The sequence below is a fragment of the Pezoporus wallicus genome, unplaced genomic scaffold (genome assembly GCF_028554395.1).
Source record: "Pezoporus wallicus isolate ANWC-B61680 ecotype Strahan unplaced genomic scaffold, APGP_CSIRO_Pwel_v1 contig_3058, whole genome shotgun sequence".
NCBI classification, from domain to species: domain Eukaryota; kingdom Metazoa; phylum Chordata; class Aves; order Psittaciformes; family Psittacidae; genus Pezoporus; species Pezoporus wallicus.
The window spans coordinates 2,382,480-2,405,225 of NW_026641153.1; the positions used below are offsets into that span (position 1 = coordinate 2,382,480).

The following is a 22,746-nucleotide window of genomic DNA, read 5'->3' on the forward strand; positions in this document are numbered from 1 at the left end:
AATCTGCTGTAAAACATCTCATTACTGGAGAATGCAACAACACAGATAAAAACCAACAAATCAATGAAACTTTTTAAAACAGTTCCACGTTTTAGTCACTAGGTGGCACCAAAACAACAAAGTTGAACTGGTCCTATAAATTTCTCTTGAAATGGGAAATCTTATACTTCTGGTAGAGGTGGCACTTTCTGTGACTGGTGTACATTTCTCATTTCAACTAAACCAATAAAATACTCTTGTGCACCAACTGAGTGAAGAAGCAGGAACACTGAAATTCAGACTTCCTCCTTATAGAAAAATTTGCACATGTAAAACACAAAAGGTCCTGGCTCCAAGAGGATGAAGATTTATTTTTTTCCATACAAAGGATTCATATTACCAAAATAAGCATCTCAATTTTCACAGCTTTCCAAACTCTGTTTGCAATACTATCATGGAAAAGCCGTAAACCAACTTCCAACCTAAACGTTTTTCTGCATCTCCAATATCTGTAAAAGTGGTAAGATTCTGATTGAATATTGTTTAATATCAAATCAGTTTAAAAATTCAGATTTTCCCAACCATCATGACCTGCTGCCCATTCTTCTTCACACATCCCATTTATTTTGCTAACATCAACTGATTGACTATAGAACGTTTAATCAGAATCTCCTGAAATTATGCTTCTAAGCTAAAACCCAAAAACTCCTAAAAACACCACTAAAAAACTACCCTTTCAGATCTTCCCAACACTAAATGAGACCCTGCCTTGAACTGTAGGCAAAATGTGTATCTTTAAATATTCATAACATTTATCCTTTACAGAAAAATTATATAAACTTGAACAAAATAATTCATATACTTAAATTTGCTATGAAGACAAAACTTGTACATTTAAAATACCAAAATTATTATGGCTGAATAAATCAGAAGCATCACTCTTGGAATACTGAAAACTGAGAATAAAATAGTCAGCTGGCTGAAGAGCTAATCTAATCATATGCTACCTTTGCTGACTTTCAATCTGCTGAGGTTTGTCGCTATGCTACTTTTACCTCATGGCTAAATCAGTTTAGTGACCCAGTTGTATCTACATGTATTAAATGAAAAATAGTGAAATAGATCTGATTTCACCAGGCTTTCGTCTTGCAGCTAAATCCAGCTTTGCTGTTTTATTTTCCTTTTTTTCCTGCTGCTTTAGGCTTGGTAATAGGATTTTAGGGTTAATCCCAAGAATAACTGAATCTTGAAATAAGGCCAGTTAGAACCTGCATTTCAGCAGTGAGAAGATATTATAAATATTTATCAGACCCCATTTAGAGAACAGAAGAAAAAGCAATTTGCAAAGTTTTATTCCCATGTAGATCTCAGTACCCAGAAAATTTGAGGCAGCTCAAGCAATAAAGGTTTCTTATTTGACATGCCCCAAAAAAATAACACATGGTATTAAAGTTCAGCATTCATATCTTGCTATAGAATAATTGTTTTCTCCTATCCTATGACTTACATACAGATAGTCTTCAGGTGTACAGTACAACCCTATGTATAGACTGTAGAGAAAATATAAAAACCTTGTTCTAGTAACTCAGAAAGAGCACACCTGCAGTTCTTAAGTTGTATTGAAAGTACAGGATGAAATAAAATTAGGTTTATATGCTAATTTACACTATTGGCATTTCCCCAGGTTTAAAATGTACCACTTTTCATTTTGAAATGTAAATGTATTTGAGTGTATTATAGATCAGAGGTATATCAGACTATAGATCAGCAGTGTTCAACAACAGTAAAGCTGTTAGATCACAAAATATCTGCTGAAAAAAACACACTATCATGACACGAGATAAATGTTTGGGAAAAGACCAAATACTAGGCCAAATACTGCTCTCAGTTAACTTTGTTACCCTTTCTAACCAACATGATTATCTGCACATAAATCTATGCAATGCTACCACTGAGCACAAAAGGATTAATGTTCAGACCATAAAGTAAGATGCTGCGCTGTAAATCTCAGAGCTACCACAAGAAACATCAGCACAGGCTGAAAAATGAATTAGCTCAGCAAGATGAACTCATTCATGATGCTGTGGCTAAGTTAGTATGTATTATTTACTTCAGATCATGTGTTTCTAGAAAGTTAAGCACTGTAAACTTTAGCATCTCCCAGAGAAAGCTGGCTAATGTGAATGACTGCACTCCTGTAGTGCTGCAGTACTGCACTTCACTATACGGCACTGCTACCTACCCAGACACACTCTAGGAGAGAGCTGTAACGAAAGGAATTGTTTGGTAGGCTTCTTTTATTATCACTTGACTTCATCAGTGAAATTCAAGTTGTTTAGAACATGAAATACCCGTGGCCAATCACAGAATATATCAAGTTGGAAGGGACCCATTAGGATCTTCAAATCCAACTCCCTGCTCCTTGCAGAACTACCTGAAACTAAACCATGTGACTAAGAACATCATCCAGACACTCCTTGAACTCTCACAGGCTTGGTGCTATGACCACTTCTGACCATTCTCTCAGTGAAGAACCTTTTCCTAGTATCCAAACTGAACTTCCCTGACACAGCATCATTCCATTTCCTCATGTCCTATTGCTGGTGACCAGATAAAGGTCTGAGTATTAAACCGTTTTCTGTAAATTCACTGGATATGTGAGATTGCCACTCAGGGCATCAAAACCAAGATGAAAGCAAGTCAGTGCCCCATATTACAGGACAGACACACATTTCAGCATCAGGCCATATAACTGGGGCACACAAGGGGCTACAATGCCACCTCCATAATCTGACGGCCTTACTTCAATGTGCACGTCACCCTTGCAGGGCAGAGCAACGTGCCCAGCTGCGCATGGTGGCTGCGGCTGATGAGCAATAAAGAGGCTGCAGCCGCACACTGCTGATGTGTGAGATGCTGCTGCTTAGGCAGGGAAGTGTGAGACAGGAGGGAAAAGTGTGAGTCTTGAAAGTGTGAGACTTGAGAAATCAATGAGTACTTCATTCATGTTTTGCCTGAGTTAAGAGATCCTTTAGATTCACTCCAATCTAACATCTTGCCACATATGTCTTACAATTTTCACCTACCAAATATATGTTTTTTATAGAAAATATGGTAAAAAAAGGGTTATGATAGAAAAAATACACCCCACCCCCCCCCACACACACACACCCCATCCCAAACCTTATGGACAGCCTGAATTTCCTTCTTTCATTAACATGGCAAGTCATCTTTTCCCAGAAGAATCATTAAAGTCAGCCCAGCCCAGCCTCTCCAGAGCTGGCAAGGAAAGAGTTCATTGGTCAAGAGATCATCCACCACAAATTTTTAATTATACTGTTACTGTCACAGTGTCCCCTAATAATTGTCTTTCAGTTGGAAAGCTGACTCAGAAATGAACTTTTGGTTCAGCGTCAGATCTAACATAAAAGCCCCCCTGGAACTGATGATACATCTGACGAAGAAAGTGTGTCTTTAGCAAGACTTATGCTTTACTGGAAATTAAGAAACTGGAAATGGCCAATAGATTTATTAACCAGTGGAACCATGAGGTAAGAGTTATCACTTCCTTTTATATACTAGTAAACTACTCATTTTAAATACTACTAATACTACTAGAGAGCTAGGACTTATTCTGGAAATCACAGAAGCCTGTGCCATGTGTTGTTAGAAGTCTGACTTCCTGACATTTGACAACTATAAGAGGAGACAATAAAAATCTGTATTGATGCCTGAAGCAATCTCTCAAAGTGGGAACAGAGGTGACTTTTCTAGTCATCAGGAATTGTCAGCTATACTGTTCAGTAATGAATGTACAGTTTCCAGTAATATTCCTAATATAATAATAATAACATCCTAACATGCTAATGTAGAATTTCAGCTTCTAATTTCCATTCCCTTTGGCTTTTCATCCACTCAAGTACTGTATTCTCTAGAATTAACATTTTGTGACAGATCTAAAATGAAACAGGTCTCATTTTAAGATTTGCCTTATTCCTTTTCCAACTCTTTCCATTACTTTTTTCTTTCTTACATATATTTTGAACATTTTCCTTCCACAACAAAGTTGCAGTAAGTAACATAACAGTTAATAATAAGATGATATGTTGAAGCAAACTGCAACACACAAAAAGAAAAACAGGTATGAAAATCTCAAAAGTGCCTGTGTTTTATATTCCCACTGACTGCCTTTTGCATGCTCAGCTGAGCAGAGGTAGTATGATTCAGCTGATACTAGACGATCTTTAAGGTCCCTTCCAATCCAAACCATTCTATGATTCTGTGATTTCAGTGATGTTTTAATCAGGACCCCAGTCCAAGAGAGTGGACCAGGCTCTCTCTATAGCCTACAGAAAACACCTCCTGGCCATACTTCATCCTTAAAGAGAGTCAGGATGTCTTCTGGAGGTGTTTTTCATTTCCTGTAACTAACTAGGACCTAGGCAATAATTTATAATAAAATAACTCCACATTTGGACTCGGGGAGGATGTACGGGATACATTATGGTGCTGTCGTGGTTTAAACCCAGTCAGGTAATTCGTTCGCTCACTTCCCCCCCCTTTCTTGCCCTCCCCCTGCTCTCGGAGGGACGGAGAGGAGAATCAAAAGAATGCAACTCCCACGGGTTGAGATAAGAACAGTTTAGTAGCTAAGGTATAACACAAATCACTACTGCTACCACCAATGATAATAATGATAAAGGAAATAACAAGGGAAGAGAATACAACACCTCAGCACCAGCCGACCGATAACTTGCCCCCCCTCAGCCCAACCAAGCACCGACCGATACCTCCTCCAACCCTGCAGTCTCCCAGCCCTTCCGGCTAACTCCCAGTTCCATCCCTGGGCATGACGTGCTGTGGTATGGAATACCTCTTTGGTCAGTTTGGGTCATGTGTCCTGTCTCTGCTTCCTCCCGGCTTCCCCTCCCCCCTGGCAGAGCATAAGGCTCACAAAGTCCTAGGCCAAACCAAAACATCCTTGTTATCAGCTCTGTTCCCAAGCCGAAAGTCAAAACGCTGCACTGCACCAGCTACCAAGGAGGAGAAACATGACTGCTACTGATGAACCCAGGACAGGTGCGCAAGGCTAAAAACATGTCAGGATTGCACAGGACTTCCTTAGTATAGAATATTTAAGGGAAAAGCCAGGGTGAGGAAAGGGATGGCTATACCTGATTTAGAGATGAACAAGTGGGGTAAAATTGGCAGCTGCTGGGCAAATAGAGGGATCCACATATTTTTTATATATATATGTATATGTGTATATATATATACACATAAACACATAAAATCTTCCATCCAGCTTAGCCAGAGAAGGGAACAGGATGAGACTGCTGGCCCTGGCTCTGTGTTTGTGTGTGTTACCTGTGTGCCTGGCGTGGTGTGTATGTGAATATATGTTATGCGGTATATACATGTGCTCTGTGTGCATGTGCCCACTGGGAATACATTTTCAGCCTCACTACTGGTTTGATCTGTGTCATGGAGCTGCAGCAGCTCTACCTCTTTTGGGGTACTGCATCTGTCATGATATGCTTTCTGCTAGCAAGTAAAATTATATGTGTATAAACAAACAAATTCCTAACTTTATATGGCTTGGTTATACTTTCATAACTCTAAAAGAAAACTAGCTTTATCTTCTACAGGTTTCTTAAGTTTGTAGCTATGTGAGGCTCAGTTTAAGTGAGAAATCAGAAGAAAACCAAATACTGAAGTGCTTGCTTGCTTTCTTTGTATATTTCGTAATGATATGTCATGTATGGCTGGATGGCCACTAAATACAAACATGAGTAGCTTCTGTGTGGGATCTGGCTGGCTGTATTTTTATGAAAGCTTACTAGCTTAAGCAACTTGGCTTCTGGAGGTAGCCCTGGTGTAGCTAGGTGTTAATTCTCAGAGACAGGAGACTCGACCTTGCACTAACAACACCATGGGCTTGTATTATATTGGTTTTACATACTAGCATGTTATTTTAACCCAGTTATTAAAAAAAAAGGGTAAGCAGTTACCATAGGGAGTATTATCACCTGGACAGCAAAGAAACAATTTTCACGTCTTTATCATGGGCTATTCTGTAGATGTCTGTTTTATATAAGTATGCACTGTTCTGTCTTATTGCACACACAACACTGTAGGGATGGTTAAATTGAAAATAACAAGGAATTTCTAAGTACATTAGGCATAAGGGAAAGCCTAACTACTGAGCACATCTGCTGCTAGATAGACATGGCTAAACTGTTAAGTGTAGACAGGTAAGAAAAAGTACTTAGGAAATATTCTCTATTTACAAAGATGAAGGCTAAAGTATTTGTATCATACAAAGATGAAGTACCTTCCAGATTATTAGTAACTAAGGTGGATGATGAACAGCTACAGCCAACCGAGGAACCAACACCTTGATTTAAGGTCAATGACATATTCTGATCTGATCTGTTGCATACTTTCTTACTACCCATATATCACTGATCCTTATAACTCTGTTGGTTACTTATGTAACAGACCTTAACAATTACATTTAGTGGTAGATGTTTGCTTAAAGTGAATGTTCCAGAAAGCATTAAATATTTATATGAAGATAACGAGAATCTTTCCTTGCAGTTTATTGAAGCATATTAACTATTTATGTGCCATTCAAATTTATTGAGCTTCAACTAGTGATTCTTGCAGTGCATTTATCTCAATGTTTTGAGAGTCTATGGATGCAAGAGTTTTCCCCAGTGACAGCACATCTCAGCTGTGATTAAATCAGTTATCAGCCTACTTATTTATAAACTCCAGAACAGCCAAAAAAAGGTAAAATCCTGTAAGTTTGAGAGTATGTCTGAAATTCACCTTCCCAGATGACTCACTCAGGAGTGTGAGAAGGTGTTCTCAAGAGCCAAGCAATCAACCATAAACCACTTTCAGCCCTCAGAGAAGGCACTGAGTCAAGGAGTTTGACTCCTAGAGGTCCTTCACTTTTCCTTTTTCTTGATACAAGCTGTGTCATTTGCTTTTCAGAGGATCAGGGTCACACTGAACTCAATTTTTTTTTTCAAAAAAGCCAACTAATATAACATCCTCCCTACCCTAATCTTCCTGTAAACTCTAGCCCCACCTGAATTACTTTAATGTAGCACCACTGACTCCTTTCTTGACTTTCTCTTTAGAAGGGAAGCAAAATTAAACTGTAATTCTACAGGCATACAAACCTTTCACGGTGTTGTTCATGCTACTGCATTCCTTGCTTCCTTTCCTATTCTCATTAAAATTATTTAAGACAAAAATAATTTTTAAATTTTTAACAATTGCTGGGTTTCCATATTTCCCACTTTTTCTGTGTTATTTACAGAATACTCATATTCATTATATTTGCTAAACATTTCCTCCAGATATATTTCCCATACATATATTTCCATAGATACATAGCCTTACCTTACCTGCTGCTATCAGAAATGCAGAAATTGAATACTAGATTTTGTTAATAACTTCTCTGAGCTTTGTTTAATCCAGCACCTACTTCTAAAAACACCTGTATTAAACTGTGTGCAACACTATATACAAAAATTCACTTGGTCCCTGGATAGGGAAGGTGCAAGATAATGACCTTCCATTAGGAAATGCTAATGATTTTCTCTTAAGGATCATTCTTACGAAGATGTGTTTCTCTACAGCTATCCTTGTTCCTTCTTTTCTTGAAAATGAGCTATTCAATTTAAGAAAAACTGCAAGGTCATGATATACTCAGATGGATTGCTGTTAAGAGAATCACAAAGCTCAACACTCAGCTCTAAACTTCCCTTTATATCACCTTTTATTGACAATTACACCCCTTCCCCCCCAAAAAAAGGAATAAAATACATTTGTTTACTGCCTCATACAGCTGTGATGTTGAGGAGACTGTACACTTTATTTGAGTTACTGTGATTTGTTACCTGAAATGCTCCAGTTTTAAATCAGTAAGAGAGATGCTTATGCAGACCTACAGTGGGAACTTGATTCTCTATCTCTTTTTAATTTGCCAGATAATAAAAAAGATGGCAGGCCTCTTTATATTTTATCCTTAATATAATGCATTATGAAGAATGAGAAAGTAGGGACTAAAGTATATTAGCAAGTTTACTGGCAAGCCCCTTCAGAGAGGAGTCCTATTTATCTACTCCTCTAGATATATCAACATAACTACATAATGTATGTATCATGCCAGCATCTCACACTAATACCATGATCATATTTGATTTGTTCTGAATATAGTGATGCTATTTGGAAAAACTAACCACCACTGAAATTTTCTTGGTCAAAATTTAAAAAAAAAAAACAAGAAAAAAACCTAGGTTTTAGTCTGTTTGAGTGCGCAATTTTATTAAAGGTTCACTAAAAAGACATTAAAGCAATAAAGAACCAAACTTTAAGCTATTTTTAAAGAAAATTCTGGAAGTTTTTGCCAGTTGAACAGAAGTACACTTATACAAATATACAACTTTCAGCAACAAAAGCATAAGCACAATAGGCTACCTGGCTGCAAAATCTAGTATTCTCCTCCCTTCAATGGGACTTGAGACTAAGGTTTCCACCCATCGCATGTTTGTTAAGTTTTCAAACAAGGTTAAGAAATTATTTTGCAGAAGGAAGGAACGTTTTTCTGTATCTAAGAGAATATAGGACCGACCTGAACTGCAGAATGCAGGAAGAAACACGCAGCAGAAAGAGAAAGAAGCACTTTGATAAACTGAAAAGCTGTTTACAAAACTTTCTGTATTATCACATTTAAATATTTTAATTAGGAAGGCACAAAGATTGTGTCAATTTGAGAGTAAGGGCAGCAAAGTAAACAGGTTTGCAGTTACTGAGCTGTGGGAATTACATGATATTATGCTATGAAAAATCAGTGGGAAAGGGGATGTATCTTCTACAGATTGCTTTTGTCTGCAGTAATAATTTCATAAGATGAGTGCATGTATTTTTTCTACATCATTTCATCCAGAAATCTCCTTCCTTCTGATCTTAGTCAATGTGCAGAACTGCACAAGAGCAAAATATAAGCTTTCCGTTTTCACAGACCATGATTCTATTATCCCCAGAATGCTCATAACATCTAATTTCCAGTTCCTAAACAGTAAATACCATTTTGGATTTTTACAAAGGCTAAGTAATTTCAAACACTCCTACAGCTGCTGACCTTTAACATGTCTGTTGCTGTAAGGTAGATTTTTCCCTTGTGTAGTTTCCCACACCTCCACAAATTTGAAGTTGAAATACATTTCTCCTGCAAACTGCAGCCTACCCACAATCATAAACAAATTACACTCTCTGTGTCAACACTTGAAACCAAGTTACTAAATCCTAATGTGCTGGGGTGCAATTGCTGCCCCTATCATCTACCACTTACTGCTATCAAAGCATATAACTGGATTAGTGGGAAAACAGCTGTATGACTCATACATTTAAGCTCTTTCAAACAGCAGGTTTTCCTTCTGCAACAAAGCATAGCACTTTAGATAAGAAAAATGCAAATCCCAGGGGAAATCATGACATACTAACCCCTGGCAATCTTTACATGACTTAATAGTTCATTCAACCTTTTTAAACTGGAAATAAATGCAAGAACTTTATTCAATCACTAGAACTGATGTATTTTAACACATTTACTTTAAGATTTCTGTTCCCTAGGATTTCTCCATAGACCATGCCAGACATAGTTCATTAAATAATCCTGTCAACTTCTGTATGTTATTGGCGTGAGCTTAAATCCGTGTCTCTCAGTTGTGGGCATGAATCATAATACATACAGTTTTTGTGGGATAACATCTTGGCAGAGGACAGCAGTAAAGCAGCTCTCTCATTAACTCAAAACCTCATTACTAAACAATCTATGGTTATTAAATCTAACAAGCCATAAAATTAATGTTGCTTTCTTGGCCGAAATTGTAGATAACTTCTAGTTATTATTAGTGTTCATATATCTATCCACTATTGTATTAACATTGTATTAACAGGAAAATTTCACCTAGCTCTTGGACTTTTTAATTATCCAATGATGTCTAATACCAGGATGCTTCAAGACAAAAATGTCCTTAAGAAATGTATTGAATAAATCCATATTTTATTCACCTAGAACAAAATGTTTAAGTTGAATTGTCAGTGTTTGGATTTATTAAGAAAGAAGTGGAGTTGGACTTTATCTAGGAATTCCTTTTTTGCTATGGAATATTCTGTGAAGAATAATGATCACAGAATCATCTAGGTTGGAAAATACCTTTCGGATAGTCAAGTCCAACCATCAGCGCACCTCTAAACCATGTCTCTAAGTGCTACATCTATCTTAAATACCTCCAGGGATGGTCACTCAACCACTTCACTGGACAGCCTGTTCCAATGCCTGGCAACACTTCTGGTGAAGAAATTTTTCTAATATCCAGTCTAAACCTCCCCAGAACAACTTAAGGCCATCACCTCTTGTTCCACTACTTATTATCGGGGAGAAGAGACCAAACCCCAACTCCCTACAACCTCTTTTCAGGTAGCTGTAGAGAGCGATAAGGTCTCCCCTGAGCCTCCTTTTCTCCAGACTAAACAACCCCAGTTCTTTCAGCCATTTTTCGTAAGGCTTGTTCTCTAGACCCTTCACCAGCTTCATTGCCCTCCTGTAGACGTACTCAAGCACTTAAAAGTCTTTCTTGTAGTGAGGAGCCCCAACTAAACACAGTATTCAAAGTGCGTCCTCACCAGTGCTGAGTATAGGGGGATGATGGCCCTGCTGGCTACACTATTTCTGATACAGGCCAGGATGACACTGGCCTCCTTGGCTGCCTGGGCATACTGCCGGCTCATATACTGCTGCCAACCAACACCCCCAGGTCCCTTTCTGCTGAGCAGCTTTCCAGCCCCAAGCCTGTAGCGTAGCATTGCATTGTTGTGGTTGTTATGGCCCAAGTGCAGCACCTGGCACTTTGCCTTGCTGAACCTCATACCACTGGCCACAGCCCATTGATCCAGCCTGTCTAGATCCCTTTGCAGAGCCTTCCTACCCCCAAGCAGATCAACACTCCCATCCAACTTGGTGTCATGTGCAACTTTACTGAGGATGCACTCGATCCCTTTGTCCAGATCATTCATAAAGAGATTAAATAGAACTAGCCACAATATTGAGCCCTGAGGAGCACCACTTGAGACCAGATGATTTTTTGTGCATCAACATATATCTAGGTAATCCTCAGAACATTTAGAAAAAAGAAAACTGAGATTATTTTAGAATTAGACAAGAATTAATGAACCATCTGCCTTTTGTCACAGTATATAAACCTAATAAATCATCAAACTTTTCACCAAAGGTATACAAAGAGGATTAAGTGGTGAAAAGCTAAGCAGTAAAATGAAGAATTTAATATTTGAAAAAAAAATGAGATCTCAGACCTCATAAATGAAAGTCATTTATGTAAATTCCAAAGATTTAAGCAAACAATCAGCATGCTGATTGTTCTAATGCATTATGGTTTACTTCAAGTGTCAAGATATCTAAATCAAACATTAAAAAACCCACCATATGTGAAAAACTTATGGCAGCTAACTTTGTAGTGGATGAATGTTCAATAAAATTTAGGTCCGTGCATATACTTTTGTGAATAATCTTAAGAAAAAATAATACTGAGTGTGATATCACCTTCTTTAGAGATGTCACCTCTTGTGCTTAACTTTGGTTTGAGGCTTTGGTTGAACTGTGGAAAAAACTGAGTAAACTAAAAAAAAGATAAGGTATAAATCCTAAAAATAGACCAAACTTATGTGTTCAGTTCTCGCACTTAATGAATGCTTTGCAGTAGTACAACCATATGTTTCTTACCTGCACCGTATGATTCCCTTTCTGTTAGAGAAACAAAATGTCAGAACACGTCTCCCACAATTATAATAGGTAAGCCATATGAACACATTAAAACATAGGTTATACAAAACTAATTGCAATACTGAAAGGATCTAATGTAGATGTTTAAATTATAAGTGCACAACACCAAACAGCACTTTATAAAAGATTTAGAGATGCCATGTTCTGTTATGCATATTTCTATGAGTGTTTCCAACCTCTGAGGAGGAATGCAGTATGACCAGAAAGATGTCTTTGGTTCTGCAGGTAAATATCTGAACTGTGCCTCTGAAGTTCATTCAAAGAAGAAAGGTTCTTAAGGATTTTAAGTTATAAACCACTGGGGAAATGCACTATAGAAAATACTCTGAGATTTCTAGTCCTTTTTTAATACAAATCCCAACTTCGGAGTCTCACCAGAATAACACTAAACCTTAGCTATTAAAATATCCCGAGCCTAAGGAAGGCTTAGCATTAAGATACACTATTTCTGGTCAGCTGGGAGCAAAAAGGAAAAAGCTTGGAAAACTGTGTAAATCAGAAGGTAGTGGGGGTCTGGACTTTCCAAGGGCAAAAGCTGGCACAACTCCACTGAACACAGTAATCAATTTCCCGCAGTGTAGGATTGCAATCTTCTTTTGTTTGTTTTCAAACCCGTGAGCCTAACAACAAGATTTCAGCTCTTTAATGCCTTTACAGAAAAGCTTATTTCCTTTGATAATAATAACAATAACATTAGTTTCTTTTTTCTCCACTGCAATTTAGACTAAAAAAAAAATGGTCTAATCCACCATAAAATAACAAAAAAATGCCATTGCAAATAAAAGCTTCTCTCTACTACTTGGAAAAAAGGTTTAGCTAGACTGGCAGTCAACAATGAAGCAATAAGCAGTGTTCAAAGATATTTCTGATAGTGATATTTCAGGTCTTTCTGCAGGCTTGATGCAACACATCTGTAGAACTTGAAAATTGTCTTCAAAATCACCACCATGCAGGCTCTCTCTTGTCATTAAGAGTATGCCAATGTTCACATCCTAAATCCTTAGTACCAAAGCTCTACAGTTCAACAGCTTAATAAAAACTAAAAAGTCCTTGCACAAAGCTAGTGTGACATCCAAGGTATCAGCCTGAAAACTAGAAGTTGCCCATACCATATTCCCCCTTCCGAAATGTATCCTATTTTGCCTTCAGCTTTCTGGAAAACCAGGAATTTGAACTTTAAATTCTTAGCAAGCATTAGAAAGACTAAAATGCTATTAAAAAAAAAAACCAACAAAAACACACCAAACCTCACAACCCAACACTATCTTCTATTTAAAAGCTCTATTACATAGAGACAGAAGTTTTAAGTGCAGTATTCAAGTTTGAAGTGTAGTAATGATAGGTAGTACTAGAAGTTTCAGATCATGTTCTGAAAAATCTCAGCTGCTGAAAAGCTAGCCCTGAAAAAGCCAGCACCACCTTCATTTGAAAATCCTTACAACCCCACCCTCTTCCTAACAATCCTCTGACCTGCGCATCACATATGCTGCCTCTATACACATAAATTACTTGCATTTTTAAGTTCCTTCATGGATTCTCCCCCTGTCATAGTTCAAGCCCAGCCAGTAACTCAGAACCACGCAGCCGATCGCTCACCCCCCTCATTATATTACTTAACTATGGGGAAAAAAGTGCTATGCCACCCATTGAGTTGCTAACTTTAGAATCTCTTAGCCACACCTCTTCAGCAGGTCAGATGCATGCCTGTACATCTTCAGTCATCATCCACCAATTAACACAAGCAACCCAAATATCGGCTGTGGGGGAAAAGGAACATCCCCTACTTCCTCTGTATCATTTTACATCATACCACAGCATAAGACTTGCAAATTATTTATTATTTCACAATAATTTGCATATATCAGCCAAACACAAGATGTGTTACACAGACCCCATTAATATATTGGAAAGAGGATTTGGCTATACAGAAGTTCATGACTTTTGTCCTTCACTAAAATGTATACATAGGAACAATCCTAGGACTTTCATTATACTTTACAAGAAAACAGTAAGCCAAATGTGGTATTTTACAATATAATTAAAGTCTTTTAGCAGCTTAACATTCAAGTATCTCATATCTGGCATTAAAATCATTTGCTTATGGCTTTGTTGACAATACAAATTTTGGGGAAAGAGTGGATACTCACTGAAACTACATTCACAAAGTCATCATCAGACAAGGTCTCCAACATCTCAATGACTGAAGTGCGGATCAGCTTCAGCGTCAATCCACTGACACTTCCGCTCCTAACAGAAATCCACAAGGCAAAAGAAAAGTTGAATTTAACAAATTTTATTTAACATGTAAACAAAAAAAAACTAAAAACCAAAACCCCACAAAAATACAGAGAGTGAACAAGCACTGTCATCAACATTCTCACTAAAACTGTCAATAATTCTCCCGAGTTCTTCATTAGTTTTATTACCTTCTTATAATAAGAAATTAAGTCCAAAACTGGCATTCTGAGCCCCAGTCCTGTGGCTCAGGTGGAGTTATAACAGTACAGCACTTCTGCATTTTCATCTCAAGAAATCTGAGTTTACTGCCTTCAACCAATGCATTATCTAAACATTTTTTACTACCGCACATAGATTTACAGCTTTAGATTTTCAGACACTCTAATGACAGCTTGTTTCTTTCAAGGAAAAACCTAAACAGAAGTGAAGAAATAAAAAACATTGATAAAACTCACTGCTAATACGAAAGCACTTCACATTTTAAAGCATTAAATTTAAATCCTTTTTCTGATAAATTTTTCAGCATAAAGCAATCTGTTTGACACATCAGGTTCAATCCTTTCTTTGCTCCCTCAACATTAGCTAAACAAAGGAAACCTTGCCAAGGCAGAGAGAGGTTTTATTGATTTCTTTGCTCATTTTCTATTAATGTTTTATTGCAAGCAACCTTCACAAATTTTAAATATTTATGGTAAAACATGCGAAGTCTGCATATATTCTCATCTTTCAGGCTAATGAATTCACGATTAAACCTACTGTATACGCTTCTAGTCATTTGGGTTTAGGCCTGAGTTTTACAACAAATCTTGGCAAGCACAAGAGAAATTTCCAGTTGATTACTTCAGTAATTAGAAGCTGAAAGCAGAATAACATTAAAGCGATTAAAAACACTTCCTTGTCCCCAGTTTAATTTTCAGGTTTGGTTTCAGCTCACTGGAACTATTTTTTTTCTGTATATTTATTTTGTTCATAACAAGATTTTTTATCCTTGCATATAAACACTTCTTAATCCTCTCTCCATTTATCAGCATCCAGAGACTCGTTCAATATATCTAAGTACTTTTATCCCTCTAATATTAATAACAAGACATTAAACACTTACGCATCAACTAAAATAAGCATGTCTTTGGGAGATGCAGCTCCTTGAATATACCTGAAATAAATAAAGGGTATGAAAGACACAAATTTGGAAACATATTTGTTGTGTTTGATGAAAGACCCTACAATCTCTAAACTAAGTCTAGCTGAAACCAAGAAAACCTCCCATTGTAGCTAATAGAAAACCATGGGCTATCCTCTTCTCTCTTGGTGTGTCTTCTCTGTAAACCAAAGTCTAAACTACTTTAAGGAAGTCTGGAAATGGGATATACCAATCAGAAAAATTCACTGTTTCCAGATGTTGATAACTCTAAAATATAAATGCTACTTCAGAGCTAATGATTTTGATAACAGATGAATTATTACATTAGCCCAGTTTAGGGAAAAATACGTTCAACTAGTATCAATGTACATTATGCCTTGAGAGGCTTACAGAAAAAAATCTTGAGAAAGAATCCCATTGTTCCATTGTCTTCTACTAATCTAGAGATTTTTCTGCTGGTATAAACCACTCAGACATATTTGTAAACATTTTCAAAAATCCAGAAGATTGTCTCAGTCTAATAATCTGAATTACATTAGATTTTGGCACAAAAATTTTTAATTGCCTTATACCAATTTGACAGTTATCCTCCTACGAAAAGGTCCCTGTAATGCTACAGTATGACACACTACAGTGGATATTGCATAACAAGTAGTATGATTTGAGAATTGTTTATTCAGAAGAATCAAATTCTTTTTAAGAAAGAAAATAGCAACGTCTAAAAGCAAGGACTACTATATATAAATGATAAAAGAAATACGCCTTTACAGTCATCTCTAGATATATCATTTCTTTAAAGAAAACTTACCATGGTCTTCTACGAACATCATAGAGATCTATTTTGTTTGGAGTTCGACTTTTATCTACCCATGGGGAAGCTAAAAAGGTAAAAGAAAACTTATAGAATATATTTTAAACTTTATCTTAGGTATTTAAATACAACAATATAATGAAATCTTTGCACTATATAATTATCAGGATTTGGTATGGATAAAAAAACACCTGCGTTAGTGTAATCTGTTTTCTTACACCCATATATATATATATCAGCATATATAAAATGCAACAAACCTTAAATAAATACAATTTATTTTAAATAATATATTTAAAATATATTTCTTCTAAATAAAATAAACACAAATGCAGATAGAGACCTTAAAGGGCCAAGTTGTGTTGAAGAAATAGTTACTGACTCTAATTGACCTCTGAGTTCAATGGAACCAGAATTTCAATCAAAGTACTTTAGAATATGAAATAAGCCTTTTTTGAATAAGAAAATACTTATAAACTTTTATAAACAGTTATAAGTTCATTAATGTTTATACAATAATACTGTACCGATTTAAAACTCAGTTATACATCTAAAAAATTATATACCTACTCAACATAGATTTACCTAAAAATGGAAATTAGAAAAGTAGCATGCAAGTATTGTACTTTCTGAACAGAAAATGGCATGGAAATATTCATGTTTCCGTAAAGAAAATACTGAGATTAATAACCTTTTACAAGCATTTAATCTAAGCTTTACCACAATTTTCAGCAATGGTGAGAAACCTGCCCTTCCTAAAAAAAAAAATATGAGCTTAATAAACACAAACAGAAACGTGAAAAGTTACATGAAATGAAATAATGTTCTGCAATTTGCTCTCTCAGTGTATGCCAACAGCACTGGGGGAGCTATTTCCTGACATTAATAATTTTTTTCTGTCTAGGAAATAAAGAAAGACATAGGCAGCTCCAAGTTTCTTCCTGAGAAAGCATTTATCTAAGACAAATTGGAAGAATTATGAATTCTTCCATCCATGAATATAAAAGAAGCCACCAGCTTAGAGTAGCTGCTTATTTTTGAATTTACTAGACAAACCCTTTCTTGTGACCATAACATGAGCTGGAACATCAGTTACCAGAAAATTTAAACCAAGCATAACCCACAGGACATTATCAGTATATATTCATCACACACAGAAAATGCTGCCTACTTGTAGAACTACAAATATATTTTAATATAATGCCACTTAGAGGTAAGCACATCAATTCCTTGAGGCTAACACCAGTTGACAGAACACACTTCAGAATTGGGCCCTTTAGACCAAACTCAGTGTAGCAAATATTTCAGAAAGATGAAGATGCAAAATTAATATTAACCTGAACTGGTGAGGAAACACCAAATAATAAAATATGAAATGCCTGAAACTTGCCCTATTATTTCCAAAACCACCAAAAGGCTCTGTAGGGGAAAAGCTGGGTATTTTTAACTGCAATACTAACTAAACACTTTTAAAGTTTATTGTTACTTTGTCCTTTCCTCTTTCCCCTTTTCCCCTATGAACAACTAAGCCTTGCACTCAGTTCTACCATAGTTTTGCAGTAATTTCCCGGATTGGAACAAAGTTTAAACTGCCCCTTTCTGGCTACATGTATATTAGTAAGTTAAAAAGCACAACTGAAGGAAAGACATTCACTGGAACTAGACTAAGAGCTATTACAATTGTCCAGTTATACACAGAAGACACTATAAATAACCCACTCAGAGCACTACTTACAGCCTATCTAATCCTTGGGGGGATTACTGTGAACAGTAACTCACTAGCTTGGCCCTTTTAGTATGCACAGTCCTGGAAGACTGATAATAGCTTCAGAGAGATCTGGAGAAGATCTTCAAAAACATAATTTCTCACCATGCTGTTAAGATAGTATTTTCTGTGCCACACATCAGTAAGTTTCTTTTTCCTAATTAATATATTACCTTCTCTTGAGACAAATATATCAAGCACCTACATGCTTAAGTTTCCATTTGCGGAAATTTGTCTGTATTTATGATGGGATTGCAGAATTTTTCATCAGATATTAATGGCTGCTGAATCATACACACACTAATTATGAAATATACTGTTTACTGAGAAAACTCATTCTATTGATCTTTACAATGTTTTCTACAAAAGTTTACATAATCTAGTAGTAAGTTTCTGCATGGCTAAACATAAATAAGTATCGAAAAATTCATTCACACCAAAGAAGTGATGAATTCTCCCTTCAACCTCAGGAATTAAGATGACTAAATTACTCACTCATCCTAAAATCTCTCTGGATTATCACTTTCAATTTTAGATAAATTTGAATTATTTCAAATCTATTCCCTGTTTTTGTTAATGTTTGCAGTATTTAAGGATCCTATTGAAATTGCTATTAATAGGAAACTGAAATTCCCCTCAGACATTTGATCTCCAATGATCTAGTTTTAATTTGCCACAATTTTATCTTTAAAAATGCGATTTTTTTAGAAGATTGTAAATTCTCTCTATGCAAAAATAAGTAATTATGCATTTACAATTATATAGGAAATAGGATGGAGACCTATTGAAAAAGACATGTGTTGCCTTGGTCCATGTACAAAACACACTATAAAACCATGTAGGGAAACTGGCTTACATCTTACTGACAAAAGCCATCATAGGGTCTAAGATGGAAGCAAAATGAAATACACAAAAAGATGATTACTTATTTTCCTAAAAAAAACCCAAAAGTGAAGATCAAGGATTTTGAGATTTACAGTTTTATTTGTGTAATCTCTTGTTTAAAACATTCATTTTAACTAGACGCCTTGGAACCTGGAGCACCAAATATCTTGAAGAAGTCAGCCTCACCATTCTGCATTGCTGCATACTCCTATCCTTGAACTATGTCAACACTGCACAGTTCTCTGTTGCATACATTAAACTTCAGTCATGTTCACCTTTGATGACTTTCTTGTTTGGCATGGGTTAGATTTGATGTTTTATAAACTATTCACTGGATGTTATATCCCTCCCACTTCTGCTGTTTGCATTATGGAGATACAGACCTACCTATATTTCAAGCAAGAGCAAGGCATGTTATTCCGTTTTCTCTGCACATGTACAGTGGAAATCCTCAGTGTGGTTGATTACATGGAAAATCAGTTCATGAAAGACAGAGATTGTCACAGGGTAAAGTATAAATGAAAGTATTTCTTGGGAAAGGGAGCTACATGTGCCCATTTTTAATTCATATGATTCCAGTGTCATGGGGGAGGCTTTCCTGATAAAGTCCTGCCGAATCGGTTACATCTGCCCTTCTCTACTGGTTAGGTATGTATGTGCAAGGAACAAAGAGGCACAGATGAATTATTAACAGCTTTACACCCCTGTAACACATTTGGGGAAAGAGGCTAAAGCTGACAGTAAAACAGGTAACAAATGCCAATTATCAAATTCCAGACAGCATCATCTATTCTGGCTCAAACTTCATTACCTTTCCATCTCAGAGAGTTACTGGGTAGCCAACCTCAATATAACATTTAGTGGGTTAGGCAAGCAAATATTTCCTAAAGCTGACTTTTATCTTGCTATCTCTCAATAATCATTCATGTAGATATTCAAAACATTTAAACCCAGACTATTAAACTCCTTGTGTCGGATTCAGTAAAGTCTTCCTGAGATGTAGTGAAAGTTCAGCCTTCAGCTTACACTTCGCCTTCAGTTTCATTTCATAATTCTCGTATTTTAGAGAATTTATGTGAACAAACCTGTTTTCCAGTATACAGTAGCCCATTCTAGCTGGGAAATGTGGCATTCCTGAGCTTACTAATCAGAAAGAAGCCATGTGAATTTTGGTGTAGCAACAGCACCTTTGCAGAATTAGTTATTTTTCAGTAAAAAGTAAGAAGTGGTGAGATGTGGGAGCTAAAAATAATAAACAACCATGACTTTGGGAGAGTTTAACATTAATTGTCGTAAAGTGTTTTGTACCAGTGCACTTAGGATATCTGTATCATAATTATGTCTTGGATTGCCCAAAGAAGCTGTGAATGCTCCATCCCTGGCAGTGTTCAAGGCCAGGTTGGACAGAACCTTGGGTGACATGGTTTAGTGTGAGGTGTCCCTGCTCATGGCAGGGGGGTTGGAACTTGATGATTTTCAGGTTCTTTCCAAAAATAACTGTTCTGTGATTCTAATAACTTATTAGTAGTATCCACCCAAGACAGAGAATGTTTCTGACCAGTTCCATGCTACCACAGAAGATGTTAAGTCTAGACTGAATGCAGCACTTCTTAACTATTTTACCCAGATAATGGCCTTAACTGCAAGACATTAAATGATCTTCAGGTAAAATCCACCTAACATACCTCTGTGCAATGTCTTCTGTATCTTTAAATAGCATCATCACCATACAGAAACGAGAGGATAATTTTCTGAGTTTTTTCAAGAATGTATTTGAACATGAAATGCATACTGTAGTATGCAATGTAAAATTAACCTATCAAATGGCTCTGTGTTCAGTCAAGAGGCAAATATTTCTGCTTCCACATGCATAAACTGAATTTCATCCTCAAAATATGGGTTGCTTTTATTGGTTTTACCTGGACTAGCTGCCATCCCCCACCAAGTGTCTGGAGTATCAGAGCTTGAGGAGGAGAGGAACAGAAGTAACAAGATTTTTTGTTGGGGTTTTGTTGTCTTTCTCCCATTAGAACAAATTCTGAAGATTTTAATTTGTTTTAAATAAAGGAAGTAAACAACACTCAAAGATGCTTATTTCAATGCAAAAAGTAGAACTATCCAACTTACACACTAATTGCACTAATTGATGAATTTGAAGCTGCGTTACTGAAAAAGTGTTTTGGATTTTGTTTTGTTCTTTTACTTTAAAGGCTCCTTTAAATATTGAGTTGTTAAAAGGAACTAACAGCTATTAAGCATGAAACCTTTTGCACACACAAAAGTGAAGTTCTCAGTTTTTCAAGGCTTTTGATTCATTTTGTATGGATTTTTTAGGCTTTCTAGTCTCCTTGTATCTCTTCAGTAATGACTTTCTTAGGGAGTTCAATAACATGGCTGCAACACTATTGCTTGCTATTACTGGTTAACACAAGAGCAGCTGTGCACAGCAAGTCCTTCATTTAGAAAGATATCTTTTTATTTTATTAGAAATTGATTTTTAAAGCTCTTCCATTATTAATTTCTAGAAGAAGGGAATTTGCCTGTAGCTGAGTGAGACCTGCTTCACTGACATCTGGAAAGAAGTTCCAGATTCTTTAATCATAAACAGATAATACTAGCTCTTCTCTATCCATAATTTTAATCCAAGATTTTTAAGACTTTAGGGACAAAATTATTTTTCTGTGTAATGGGCACTGCAGTATTATCTTTCCTTTATCTATTAATTTGTCTAACACCTTGTAAGCCTAAATTACATAGGAAAATCCTAGTAAAATACTGGCATGAGTGATTTATAAAGGCATTCTTCTAATTAACTAAAGTTCGCATCACATTATACTTACATAGGTAAAGAAAGTAAAGCTAAATACACGGTAAATCTACAGTAAAAAAAGGGAAAGAATAAAACAGTTAGTGCTGTATTCTTCAGCACACATATTACAAAGACCCTGAGATTAACACACCGACTGATTAAACAATGCTATAAATTTGAGTTAATTAATATAATAGCACACTAGATCTTGTTATTACACATATTCCCGCCTTGAATCTCTATTCTTCAGAGGATCATTAAAAAAGTAATTTTATCTCTCTATATAACCTGTTTGTTTCATCTGCAAAAGGAGGACAGTGAGATTTTTGTTACTTTTAAACCAAAAGGTGCTTTGGGGATGTCATTAAGCCACAGCAAGCTGTCCATTCAGAAAGGCTGCCAGCATTACTGTCCCTTCAGTCACACCATGGGGCTGTCTAAAGGATTAATAATAAAACTCTGACTTGTTCTGTTTACTAGTACAGATATATCTTAAAAATGAGGGAGCAGATAAGCTTAAGAAGCCAATTGCACAAATGATTAAAACGATAAGATGTTTTTAAAGTAAGAATTATGTAGGGACTGCAATTTTGTTCAGTATCTACTCATTTAGCTAAGGACTTTAACTTCACAGATAGTTTGCAGCTTGAACTCAATACTTCACCTGGAAGTCCGGCAAAGAGTTTGTCTCCTTAGAAAATACTATTTCTCTTCATGAGTTTGAAGTTCCTAATGTTCACCTAAGAAGTGGATATTGTAGCACATTTTACTGGCTCTCTCATATGACCCTAGGCATAGCCAAAACAAAGCCATACTCTATCCATTTGCTTTCTTTTCCTATCTTTCTTCTCTGACATGGGTAAGGTCAAACGAAGATGACAAATATCTGTGTTTAGGTTACATAGTAAGGGCTACAGAAGTACAGGCTGGAGACTGCTTTTTCTCTATAAAAAATAAGATAAAATTAAAAATAAAATAAATATTAAAATAAAAAAAATCAAATAAAAAATCAAATTAAAAAAATAAAAAAATAAAATAAAATTAAAAACCAAAACAACAGAGGGAAGTCAGAGCTATACAGAAACAGAGCTATACAGCACATTGGAAGAGCGGAAGTCGTCAGACATATTATACTGGGAAATAAGTTTTAAATTTAATTTCCCATAGGCCCTTGTTAAATCTCCAGATGGAAGTGGGAAGATTTGGAACATTTGGGGACAGGACAGTATTTCTTTTT

At 36.2% G+C, this 22,746-nt stretch overlaps 1 protein-coding gene across 10 annotated transcripts in view; it reads right to left on the reverse strand.

The window, feature by feature from the left end:
* Positions 1 to 22,746, reverse strand: part of CACNA2D1 (calcium voltage-gated channel auxiliary subunit alpha2delta 1) — a 381,260-nt gene that overhangs the window by 83,611 nt on the left and 274,903 nt on the right. For all 10 annotated transcript variants that reach the window (XM_057422543.1, XM_057422540.1, XM_057422539.1 and 7 more), the window contains exons 8-10: positions 16,048 to 16,117; positions 15,201 to 15,251; positions 14,008 to 14,107 (exon numbers count right to left, since the gene is read on the reverse strand). In XM_057422543.1, the coding sequence (XP_057278526.1) occupies positions 14,008 to 14,107; positions 15,201 to 15,251; positions 16,048 to 16,117 (221 nt within the window). The remainder of the gene's footprint in view (positions 1 to 14,007; positions 14,108 to 15,200; positions 15,252 to 16,047; positions 16,118 to 22,746) is intronic.